The 11475-nt window shown below is 41.7% G+C and overlaps 1 protein-coding gene across 2 annotated transcripts in view; it reads right to left on the bottom strand.

Moving 5' to 3' along the window:
• Positions 1-604: 604 nt before the first annotated feature.
• Positions 605-11475, bottom strand: part of SLC6A11 (solute carrier family 6 member 11) — a 172555-nt gene continuing 161684 nt past the window's right edge. Inside the window, exons 14-15 of one of the 2 annotated variants that reach the window (XM_069736761.1) lie at positions 10976-11146; positions 605-4400 (exon numbers count right to left, since the gene is read on the bottom strand). In XM_069736761.1, coding sequence (XP_069592862.1) covers positions 4248-4400; positions 10976-11146 — 324 coding nt within the window. In that variant the 3' untranslated portion in view covers positions 605-4247. The remainder of the gene's footprint in view (positions 4401-10975; positions 11147-11475) is intronic. The other variant, XM_069736762.1, reaches the window with a different exon arrangement.

Here is an 11475-nt window from a genome sequence, read left to right as displayed (position 1 = left end):
ATATCACAAACTTTTCATCCCATCAAATCATATAAAAATCTACTTGTAACACAAAAGTTAGAGAGAAATTAATATGAAAAGCAACGCATTAGTATAAGCCTCAAAATTTAGAATTTTAGCCAGAACGTGATATCAGAAAGTGGCCTATTGTTTCTATCAAGTTTTCTTCCTAAATATATTCTTTAACATAAAATATATTTTTTTCAATTTTCTTATCACTGTGTTTATACTGTATAAAGAAATCTTGTAAATTTCAACCAGGCCACTAAACCTAATACTACTCCCATACTTCCTGTTCTGTATATAAAACTTTTCAGCAGTCTCATTATCATTACATACAAGACGACCATCAAGGGTAAAACACATCTATTTATAGTAAAAAACATATGATCCACCATGCTCAACAGGTGATGACACAGCTCCCCTACTCCCCCTTCCTTCATTTTGACCATAGTCAAGGTCAGAGCATGCCCAGAAGGAGAATGAGCTGTAGCCAATCTACTGTGACTCAATGCAGCCTAAGTGTGTGTCTAGATTTTATATTTTTAATGTAGATTGTGATTTGACAACGTAAAATAGAGTTACCATTGTTTTTTTCTATTTTAGTAATTTAATATGACAGATTGAAACAATATAGTCATTTTAGCTTTGGTTCAATGTCAACTATGATTTCCCAACACAAAAAAATTACTCACATTTAACAATAGCAGCTTAGCTGAGCGGTTAGAGGACTTCATCTATGTAAACATGATCTCTGGCAGTTCTAGCTGGCTGAAAAAGTTGAAGGAGATCTCCAACCGAAATATTTATATACATATGAATCCATTGCTTAAATTGCACAGTGCTAAAAAAGATTCTGATGTTAAGCTACTCGCCTTTGAAGGAGCGGCAACATTCTTCTTTTTCTTCCAGTATTTATTGCCGGGAGAAAATGGAGCGTAATTTACATACAAAAAAGATTACTTGATTTACGGATTTCTTCAATTAAGAGTAAAAAGGATTTTCTGAAAAGCCAGAAATACATACTGTAATCCAATTCCTAATATAGTCTCTGTAAGGCCGGGGTCACACTTGCGAGTGCAATGCGAGAACCTCGCGCATCAATACCCGGCACTGCCGCCGGAACTCAGGACCGGAACATTCAGCTGCATAGAAATACATGCAGCCGCTCACTCCGGTCCCGTGTGCAGGCGGCTGTGCCAGGTATTGATGCGAGAGACTCGCATTGCACTCGCAAGTGTGATTCTGGCCTAATGCTCATTTCCTGGACCAATCAGAGGGTCACTAACTTTATGTTTCCATATTTTTATGGTCTTTGGTTTGTACAGATATTTTGCAAACAAATGAGATTTAAAGTGGTTTCATGAGTTTACCGTTCCTTGGTGGAGACCATCAATATCCGATGGTTGAAGGTCTGACTCTAGGCACTTCTCAATGAGTCTCTGACTCTGTAAGGTTAGTATGCTTTACAAATGCTGAGTTTTTTTCTGCTATGTTGGGTTACCTGTACACCATCTACACAGTAATGGCTGTAGCGGGAATTATAGCATGGTCGTATTGACTTCAAGGGAACAAGTCTGCAATACCAAGTATAGCCGATACTATAAAGATAGAGTGTAGACAAACAGAGCGGAGAAGGCTTCAGCCTCAACCAAGCACCATGGCATCTTCGAATAACTGATTTGTGGAGTGCTGAGAGTCAGACCCCACCAATATCAGATATTAATGGTCTTTCCTATTAGCAGAAAATCAATATTCTCATTCCTAAAACCTCGTTAGGTACCGGTAAATAGAAAAATATAGAAAATACAGAGAACAGATAATAGAGAGAAGAGCAAAACTTCTATCAAGTTTGTCATCTCAATGCTATCCTTTGCCACAAGCACAGAATCACATGAAAAGATATTATAAGGACTAAATGTCACCTATTGACCGCTAAAGGGGTATGTAGTTCAGTGCCATATAATATTGTCCAAACAGACAGAAAAAATTTACTCTTCTTCGACAATATCCTCTAGCTTTATTAAAACATCACTTTTATTATGTATTATTGAAAAGCAATGACATTATATACCCAATACTGAGACCACCAGTTGTCTTTTAGTAATTTACTAGGTCCCTAATGATGGAAACTCCAATATTTCTCTTGAATCAAGAAACCATTTTTAAACACTCCTATTGTTGGTTGTGTGTCCGCAGTTCACACCATATATCACTTTGTCTCAAAAGGGACAGCCACCACAATTGTTAAAACCTAATACACCAAATTGTTTAGCCACTAATCCAGCTTCATCAGGGGTCCCTACTTCAAGGACTTTCCAATAGATCTTTCTAATTGAGAGGACTATTTCTCTGCTGTCCTATTGTTGGTGGCGTGTCTGCAATGCACACTAGACACCACTTACTTGGGCATGGGACAGCCACCAACTTACTTGGGCAAGGGACAGCCACCACAATTTTTAAAACCCAACACATCAACATGTTTAGCTGTTATCCAGTTTCATCAGGGGTTTATAGCCATCAGCTGCTGTGCTCCTAATGAAGCCAGATTATTGGCTGTCTCTGGCACAAGTAAGGTGGCGTGTATGGCAGACATGCCCCTGACAACTTTTGCTGCAATAGGAGAGTTGTGAAATAGTGCTCACAATTTGACAGAATTATTGGAAAATCCACATATTAGGGATTTAGACCAACAGTTGTACTTTAGTAATCTAGTAAGTTTTGGGTATATCATTGTATTCATTTGAAGTAATACCTAATTCAAATTTTAATAAGTAATACTTATTAAAAGTTTTAATAGTGTCAGTGGATATTTTGGAAGAAGGGTAAAGCTTTTCTGTTCATTTGGACAATTGTATATGCATCCTATATACCACCATTTCAGGTTATGTACCCTGTTATTGTAGGAGTTCAGTGCCAAACCCTTTTCAATTATGTAGTAACTAGTGTGCACATTGGCCGCAGTCTAGGTCTAGGAAATGAGCTTTTATATGGTAGGAAACAAATACAGTATACTAGGAAATGAGACAATGTTTTCTTCTTTTCTGTTATTAAAAGGGTTGTCCACTACTAGGAAAAGCCCTTCTTGATCAATATGTTTGGTGCCGTTAAAATAATAAAGCCTATATTCACCTTCCAAGCCGGCGCTGTTCCCGCGGTGTCAGCACTCACTCTTGCCGGGGTTCCCATGCAGTTGTTGTGATATGTGACGTTGGCGCCCAATCAGCTTTGGTGTCACTGTCCCTTTGGACAAATCGAACATAAAGAGGAAGTCCGGACTGCAGATGATCTCGGACTTTTTCTTCCTGTTCAATTCGACAGGAGGTGGGGACAGTGACTCCAGCGTTGATTGGGTGCCGGCGTCAGGTGTCTCAACAACTGCACTGGAGCCCTGGGAGAAGGAGTGCCAACACCGCGGGAATGGCGCTGGCACGGGAGGCGAGTATAAGCTTTATTATTTTATGGAGGCCAGGCTAGGGGTATGAGAAGAAGTTGTCCAAGTAGTGGACAACTTTTGTAATGATTATTTAGTGACCGAGAATCCTCATTAAATTCTCCCAATTCAGAACTTACTTAAAGGCCAATGTGGAGAATTCCATGAGGCATCGAAGGAAAATGTAATTAGTTAAAATTTTCATTGAATACATGTATTTTCTTTAGTATAAACAAGTAATATCACAATGCCAAAAAACTGTTTAGTCATATAGAAACATACAATACAAGAATTCACCATGTATTAGCAATTAAGTCTTTTTTCCCTTGGCTAAAACAAAACAGGTAAATCTATCGGCCATTATATGGATAGGTCATAAACAAGGAAAATGAGCACAAAACAAGAACTACATAATAACAAGCATTTTCATAGACATACTTTACCAGCTGGAATGTAACTGTGTACATTAGATGAAAAGAATATCCTATAGAAACACCATGCTTCATAAAATCCAAGGTATAAAAATTTTACAACACGCTATACATGTGTCTGGAGAGCTATAAAACATGAAGCAGTATCACAACATTACATAAACTTGGCACTAAAAAAAACCTCATACAATACTGTTTTTATAATCAGTCACTTATAGAATATAATTTAAAAAAAAATCACTTGGAGCATAATACAGTGTACACTTTAAAATTAAACATGTTAAAATTTGTGCGAAACAGGTGAGCCTCTATTAATTGAGTGAAATAATATTCTTTTCATATTCTTATTTTACAAAACAACAACTTTCCAAATAAAATATCCCTTAGAAGTGTGTTTCTTTTTCTGTAATGGCCGATATGGTTCCATCACCCTTAAGCTGGGCGTCACAGTCGTTTACGGCATTTGTACAAGCGGCGGCTCTTAGATTCCCTCTCATTTTTAAATCTGGGCTGGGTAATATTAAAGATTTAAATCGCTGCAAAAAAAAAAAAGAAAAGTGTTACATTAGGTTAGGGGCAAGAAAATTATATAAAGAAAATTTTACAATTTTTCATGCAAATATGAACAAATGCAGCTCTACACCTTTGTTTCCTTTTGTAAATTAATAGATTTAAAATGCTTACTACCTTATTCTTCTACTGCATATAGCACCATTTTTACTAGGCACTGCTCCTAATAGCCAGATTCCTACTCCACACTGATGAGGGGCAAATACCCCGAAACAGCTGTCTGTGGATGGATACCATGCTTGGCATAGGTGGCTTTCCTTCATAGGATGCTGCCCTTCCCGTGGTTGTTCCTTCCCGGGGAAAGACCTGGCTATTCACTGCTTGCGTCGAGAAACACGTGATGGTGTCTCCGCAGCTTCTTTTCATGCATCTGCATATTTCCCATAAGGGATGGGGGCAGTGTTCTGGAATCACTGCGTTGAGAAACACGTGATGGTGTCTCCGCAGTGTTGGATGTTTTGGTCTCCCCGAGGCCAATCATCTGTGCCTTTATAGCCTTTTTACTAGGCACTGCTCCTAATAGCCAGATTCCTACTCCACACTGATGAGGGGCAAAAACCCCGAAACAGCTGTCTGTGGATGGATACCATGCTTGGCATAGGTGGCTTTCCTTCATAGGATGCTGCCCTTCCCGTGGTTGTTCCTTCCCGGGAAAAGGCCTGGCTATTCACTGCTTGCGTCGAGAAACACGTGATGGTGTCTCCGCAGCTTCTTTTCATGCATCTGCATATAGCACCCTGTCACCCCTACCATCACCAGTTGTTCCTTCCAGCCTTCGTTCTTCCATTAAGGTCCTCTGTGCTCGACTTTCTGTTCCCCGATGCTACTCTTTGCTCTGGTCCTTGCACATTTGGCCTCTTACACAGTCCCGCCGCGGTACCGAACTTCTACTGGGTCTCCTGTTGAAGCTGCACTTGCACTCTGCAGATTTCCGGCTTCTTGAATGGCTTCTTGAATAGTCATAGTTTATCATAAATTCAAATAGTGCTATTTCGGCACCAGTCCTTCCCAATAAAAGCATAAATAATTGCCACACGTGGAGCAGTTTGACGTATTCAGACAATATTGGTGGTGCTCGCATTGGAAATAACTCAATGTCATCCATGAAAAAGTGAAACGCGGCACTCACCAGGTTCTGTGGTAAAATCCTTTATTCCATTAATGTAGCAAACAAAATGGTAGGCAGGACTGTGAAGGACGATAGACATTTTGCGCTTTCAAGGTGCTTCTATGGGGCCAAACCATGCACTGATGTAATAATACTTCCTTTTCAGTGGTGGGTACGTACTTTCAGTCATTACATCATTATTAAAAACATCTAAAAACAATCAGACTACGGATTTATCTAATCTATTATTTAATCCTAAAGTAAATTGGGCATTGTTTTTTAGGCTCCACCTCCCTTTAATTTTATAACAGCAATTGGTTGTGATTACAATCTTGCGCAGGTTTTAGGAAGCAAAACAAGACCCTTTTTGCTCGTTTTAGGGAAAATTTTAGATGAATTATTACTGGTAAAGGATCCCCCCAACTCATTAAACATACACAGGATCATCATAATGCTGATCGTAGAACTTTTGCAGGGATTTAAAAATTTAGGTATCCCACGCAAGGTAGTAATCACAACCAATTACTGTTAAAAAATAAAGGAAGGTGGATCCTAAAAACCGAGGCTCAAGGTCCTTTAGATAGATTAGATATGATAGATTAGATATGTCTGTATTCTTGTAATTGATTGTTTTTAGATGTTTTTAATAATGTTTGTATCATATGCACATAACAGATGTAGTGATGGATATTACGTACCCACCTTTAGAAAGGAAGTAGTGTCACGTCAGTGCATGGACCCGTAGAACACTTTGACAGCGCGAAACCGCCTTTGTCCTTCACAGTCCCTGCCTACCATTTTGTTTGCTACATTGATTGAATAAAGCATTTTACCATAGAACCTGGTGATTGCTGCATTTCACTTTTTCTTGGATGACATAAGCATAGGTTACAGGCCATTCCATTATTACCTAATGCCTGAATTAATGTAAAGCCCTGTCACAATAATAATAATAATAATAATCTTTATTTATATAGCGCCAACATATTCCGCAGCGCTTTACAGTTTAACAGTTTCAAACACAAAAGTCATAAGTAACAACGTTAACAATACAATAATTAAAGCAAAATAAGACGACCCTGCTCGTGAGAGCTTACAATCTACAATGAGGTGGGGGAGATACAAAGTACAGGTGTGTATTTACAATGATGTATTTACAATCATGGTCCAGCCATCTTCAGGGGTTGGGGAATAGATGGGGATAGTGAATGGGCTACACACAAACATAACAACTTTGATTAGTGAACGTGATAGGCCGCTCTGAACAAATGTGTTTTGAGCGAGCGCCTAAAACTATGCAAATTATGGATGGTCCTAATATCTTGGGGTAGAGCATTCCAGAGGATTGGCGCAGCACGGGAGAAGTCTTGGAGTCGGGAGTGGGAGGTACGGATTAGTGCAGAGGTTAGCCGAAAGTCATTTGCAGAGCGCAGTGGTCTGTTAGGCTGATAGACAGAAATGAGGGAGGAGATGTAAGGGGGTGCTGCACTGTGGAGAGCTTTGTGGGTGAGAACAAGTACTTTGAATTGTATCCTGTAATGAATGGGCAGCCAGTGTAACGACTGGCGAAGAGCGGACGCGTCCGAGTAACGATTAGCCAGATGGACGACCCTGGCTGCTGCATTAAGGATGGACTGGAGAGGGGAAAGTCGAGTGAGGGGGAGGCCAATTAATAGAGCGTTACAGTAGTCCAGGCGGGAGTGGATCAGGGCGACCGTGAGGGTTTTAGCTGTCTCCATGGTGAGAAAAGGGCGGATTCTAGAGATGTTCTTTAGGTGTAAGCGGCACGAGCGGGCAAGAGATTGTATATGGGAGGTGAAGGAGAGATCGGAGTCAAACATAACACCCAGACAGCGCGCCTGCTGCCGGGGTGTTATTATGGTGCCACCCACGGAGAGGGAAATGTCAGATTTAGGGAGGTTAGTAGATGGTGGGAGCAGAAGAAGTTCAGTTTTGGAGAGGTTGAGTTTCAGATAGAGAGCGGACATGATGTTGGAGACTGCGGACAGACAGTCAGTGGCATTCTGTAGTACAGCGGGGGTAAGGTCAGGGGATGACGTATATAGTTGTGTGTCGTCGGCATAAAGATGGTACTGAAAGCCAAATCTGCTGATGGTCTGTCCAATTGGGGCCGTGTAGAGAGAGAACAGAAGGGGGCCAAGGACTGAGCCCTGAGGTACCCCAACAGTGAGAGGAAGAGGAGATGAAGTGGAGCCAGAGAACAGAACACTGAAGGAGCGGTCGGAAAGATAGGAGGAGAACCAGGAGAGAGCAGTGTCCTTAATGCCTAGTGACTGGAGCCTAGAGAGCAGGAGAGGGTGGTCAACAATGCATTGTACTACACTTGCCATCGCCTGATGCTCCTCTTCCAGCCTTCACTTTTGTCAGGGTCCTTTGTGCTCAGATTCCTGTTCCCACTGGTTCTCCTGTCAGGGCCCCTGTTGATGCAACACTTGTCCTATACTCTCCAGATATCTGACTTCTTGAATGGCCAACGCATGTCAATACACTCCTTCAGTCAATGCGTAGCTGTCATAGGCATTATTTATAGGCCATTCAAATACCACCTAATACCTGATTGTTTATATAGAGACTTGACACATTGTACTACACCTACCACTGCCAGCCTTCACACTTCGGTCAGGTTACTCAAAGCTCGGCTTCCCATTTCTTGATGCTACTCTTAGCTTTTGCCCTTGCACATTTCACCTCTTTCTCAATTCCACTGCCCTCCTGTTGGGTCTCCTGCAGATTTCTGGCTTCTCAAAGGGTTAATGCATGTCAAACTGCAACACCAGCTAGGGCCGTGGGGTACTCGGAACCGAGTTAGATGATTCTTAAAGGGGTGCTCATGGAAGCAGTGACTCGGTCCGTGGCCCTGAGCACGCAATAAAAGTGATGAGGGGAATAAAGTTTATATAGGAAAGAGGATTGTTCGTGACTCCACCTATGGTACTCAGCCAGGGATGGCCGATGCTGCTTAAAGGGACTGCTGGGACTGATGGTAATGCAGCTGGGATGGTTCTGCTCCCCACAGGTGGAGCGGGCTCCCAGGGTTACCGGTACAGTTTTGTAAGGGGATTGTGGATGTTCGAATGCTGGACTGAGGGTGCGGGAAAGGACTAGAGGACACAAGGGCTGCAGTATTCTTTACCCTTAATCCTTGGTTGAAGGTGCAGTCCAGAGCACAGGTAACAGGTGGTAATGGAGATCTGGGCAGCCTGGAAGTATTTCAGGGTCCCCTAGCCAGGTGGATTTGGAGGGTTTCCCTCTGCACTGCTCCCTAGGTCCTTGGTCCCTTAAGCTCCCCACAAGTCCCTATTGCAGTCTCTCCATGGAATGGAACATTTTCCTGCATGGCAGGCAGCTTGAGCCTGTTACAGGTGTCACTCCCTCATGGCGACTTTGGGCTCTGCTATGCTGCTGTGCCTCAGGGTGACAGATGGGGCCAAGAGACCTGAATTCTCCTGCCCTCCTCTAGTTGCTGGGCCTGTAGTTCCCACACAACCATGGAGTCCAGTGTCCGGTTTTTGGTGCTCAGTTCTGGGGTGAGCTCAGTTGCAGCTCCAATCCCCCAGGTTCTCCTCACTTGCCTCTTCCTCCTTCACTCTCTCAGTCTCTGACTGAAGTGGACTAACTCCACCTCCTGGCCAGAATTGATAGAGAAGCTCCCCTGAAATCAGGTGTTAGAGCTCCCCCTTCTGGTCTGGAGTAGGAAAGGTGTTGCATGCTGATGTACCTGGAAAGTGGATCCCTCCTTGCTTCCAGGCATGACATCACCCCCTGTGAGGGAGGCAATGCAACTGTGGCAAATCAGACTCCTCAGGTGCCACAAAAGCAAATAGCTATAGGCATAGTTTACAGGCCATTCCCTTACTACCTAATACCTGAGTATTAAGAATATCCTGTGGGAAATTCCAAATCTCCTTAAAGGGGTTAGGCGTGAAGAGCTCCTAATTTCTCACACTGCACTTCCTGGTTTGTCATCTGTTAAATGTGTTAGCAATCCAATGGGTCTATCCCATCCCAGGAAGCACTTGCAACATTCATTGAGTACAATAGTAAGTCAGGTTAGCACAATGCCTCCCTGCTGAAGCTAGAAACACAGATTGGTACATATTTTCAGAGCACACTCAATGCCTATATACAGCCCTGTAGCCCATAAACCTAGTACCACCAGTATATGATCTGAAAATTATAGGTGATAATACACTGGCAGCATATGAACATCAATGGATAAACCAGAGAGATTGGTAGTGATCTTGTACTCATCCTTTAGTCTCCTGTCTCAACTTTTTCTTAACGCACAGTATTTCTATCTGAGGGTAATGGATGGGCTATGGATTGTGGTTGTACCCATTTCTTTCTAATTGAACTACCAGGTGCTTCATAATGATATAGTTGAGGCAATTACTGGAATAATCTGCTGCCAACTAATTAGCTTTACAAGAGTTTCTGAGCAGTCTTGCACTAGAGGTTCAGTATAACAATTTAGGAGTCTTTACATGTGTAAATCATGCCCCGTTTTGTGATTTTGGCTCATGTTTTGGTGGGTACTAACCAATGAGTCAGCGAGGCACAACTAACTGAAGTGTTTTCGAAGACCATTTTCCACTTCAGTTCATCAACTCACTCACTGAGAAGATTCACTTTACTAATATTATGTATTTTGCACCTTATTCTATTAAAAAACCCCAAAACCTCTCTGTCATGGTTCCACCCCTCAGAGTGTCTGGTATGCAGTTACTGACAGCTCGGCCGTCCAATCTGGTATAGGGGAGTGCTGAAGCTTTCAGTACTTTGATTGACAGCTTGGCCATCCAATCTGGTACAGGGACGTGATGAGCTGTTAGTGTGTTGATTGACAGCTCAACTATCCAATCTGAGACTGTGAGGCGTCCGCTGTCTCATGTGTTCATTATTCCAGTTAATTGCCATGCTTCTTAACTCAGCTGTGTCTCCCAGAACTCTGCCAGATATACATTCAGCCTGTGAGGTTTGTGCTTTCCTGTGCCTTGAGTTCTGTTTGTTTGATCTGTTGCCTGACCTTGGACTTTGTTCTCACCATCCGCCTGTTTACCCCCTTCAGCTCTGATCCATTATCCTCCCAGTACTCTGACTTCGGAATGTTACCTGACTATGCTTTTGTCACTTCCTTCTGTTTATGAAGTACCCTCCTGGCTTCTGACCTTGGACTCTTTGACCACTCTGACTCACGGCTTGGCCGTGAGAATTGACTAGCGTCACACTCTATAATGCCTATGGACGAAAATTTTGCTGTTTCCGTATGGTTTACTTTTACCTTGAGTAACTAACAACATTCTACAGAAAAGTAAATGTATATATATTATTATATTATATATATAATCCATGAAATACAGAATAATTCTGAAAATTAATATTTTATCATCGTGAACATTTGAGAACTTTTACCTCGGATATTGTCCCTTCGGTCTTCCACACCTTTACTATTATCCACAGTGGAATGCAGACCATCGATGACAGCGCCATCATCCACCCTATACCATAACCCCACGTCGGGTAGGTGTATACATTATTGTACTTTAGTGGCTTATACTTCACCAAGAAAAATATAAAGATGCTCTGTAATAAAAGTGAAAAGCAAAATAAATTATAAAAACACTTCATTGGTATTTTTTTTTAATCAACTTTGATACGCACAGCCCAGATTCCTAAGCATAGGAAAAACAGGGATTTCAAGATTTCAATCATTACATCACTTGTTACATTAAATCTTTTCCCATTAAGTTTAACAAAATGTGCTGCAATACATATTTCGCCTAAGCAAACAAATATAAATAAAACCTTAAAGTAGGTTTCTGGTTTTACTGTATATAAAAACTAAAAACAGAGTTATCACAGTCATGCTTTACAACTAATTAAAAAAGTATTGCTTGGTAAATGGTTATAAT

Source organism: Ranitomeya imitator, chromosome 8 (genome assembly GCF_032444005.1).
Source record: "Ranitomeya imitator isolate aRanImi1 chromosome 8, aRanImi1.pri, whole genome shotgun sequence".
Taxonomy (NCBI): domain Eukaryota; kingdom Metazoa; phylum Chordata; class Amphibia; order Anura; family Dendrobatidae; genus Ranitomeya; species Ranitomeya imitator.
Note: the sequence above shows the minus strand (reverse complement) of the source record. Positions and strands in the feature narration are given on the sequence as shown.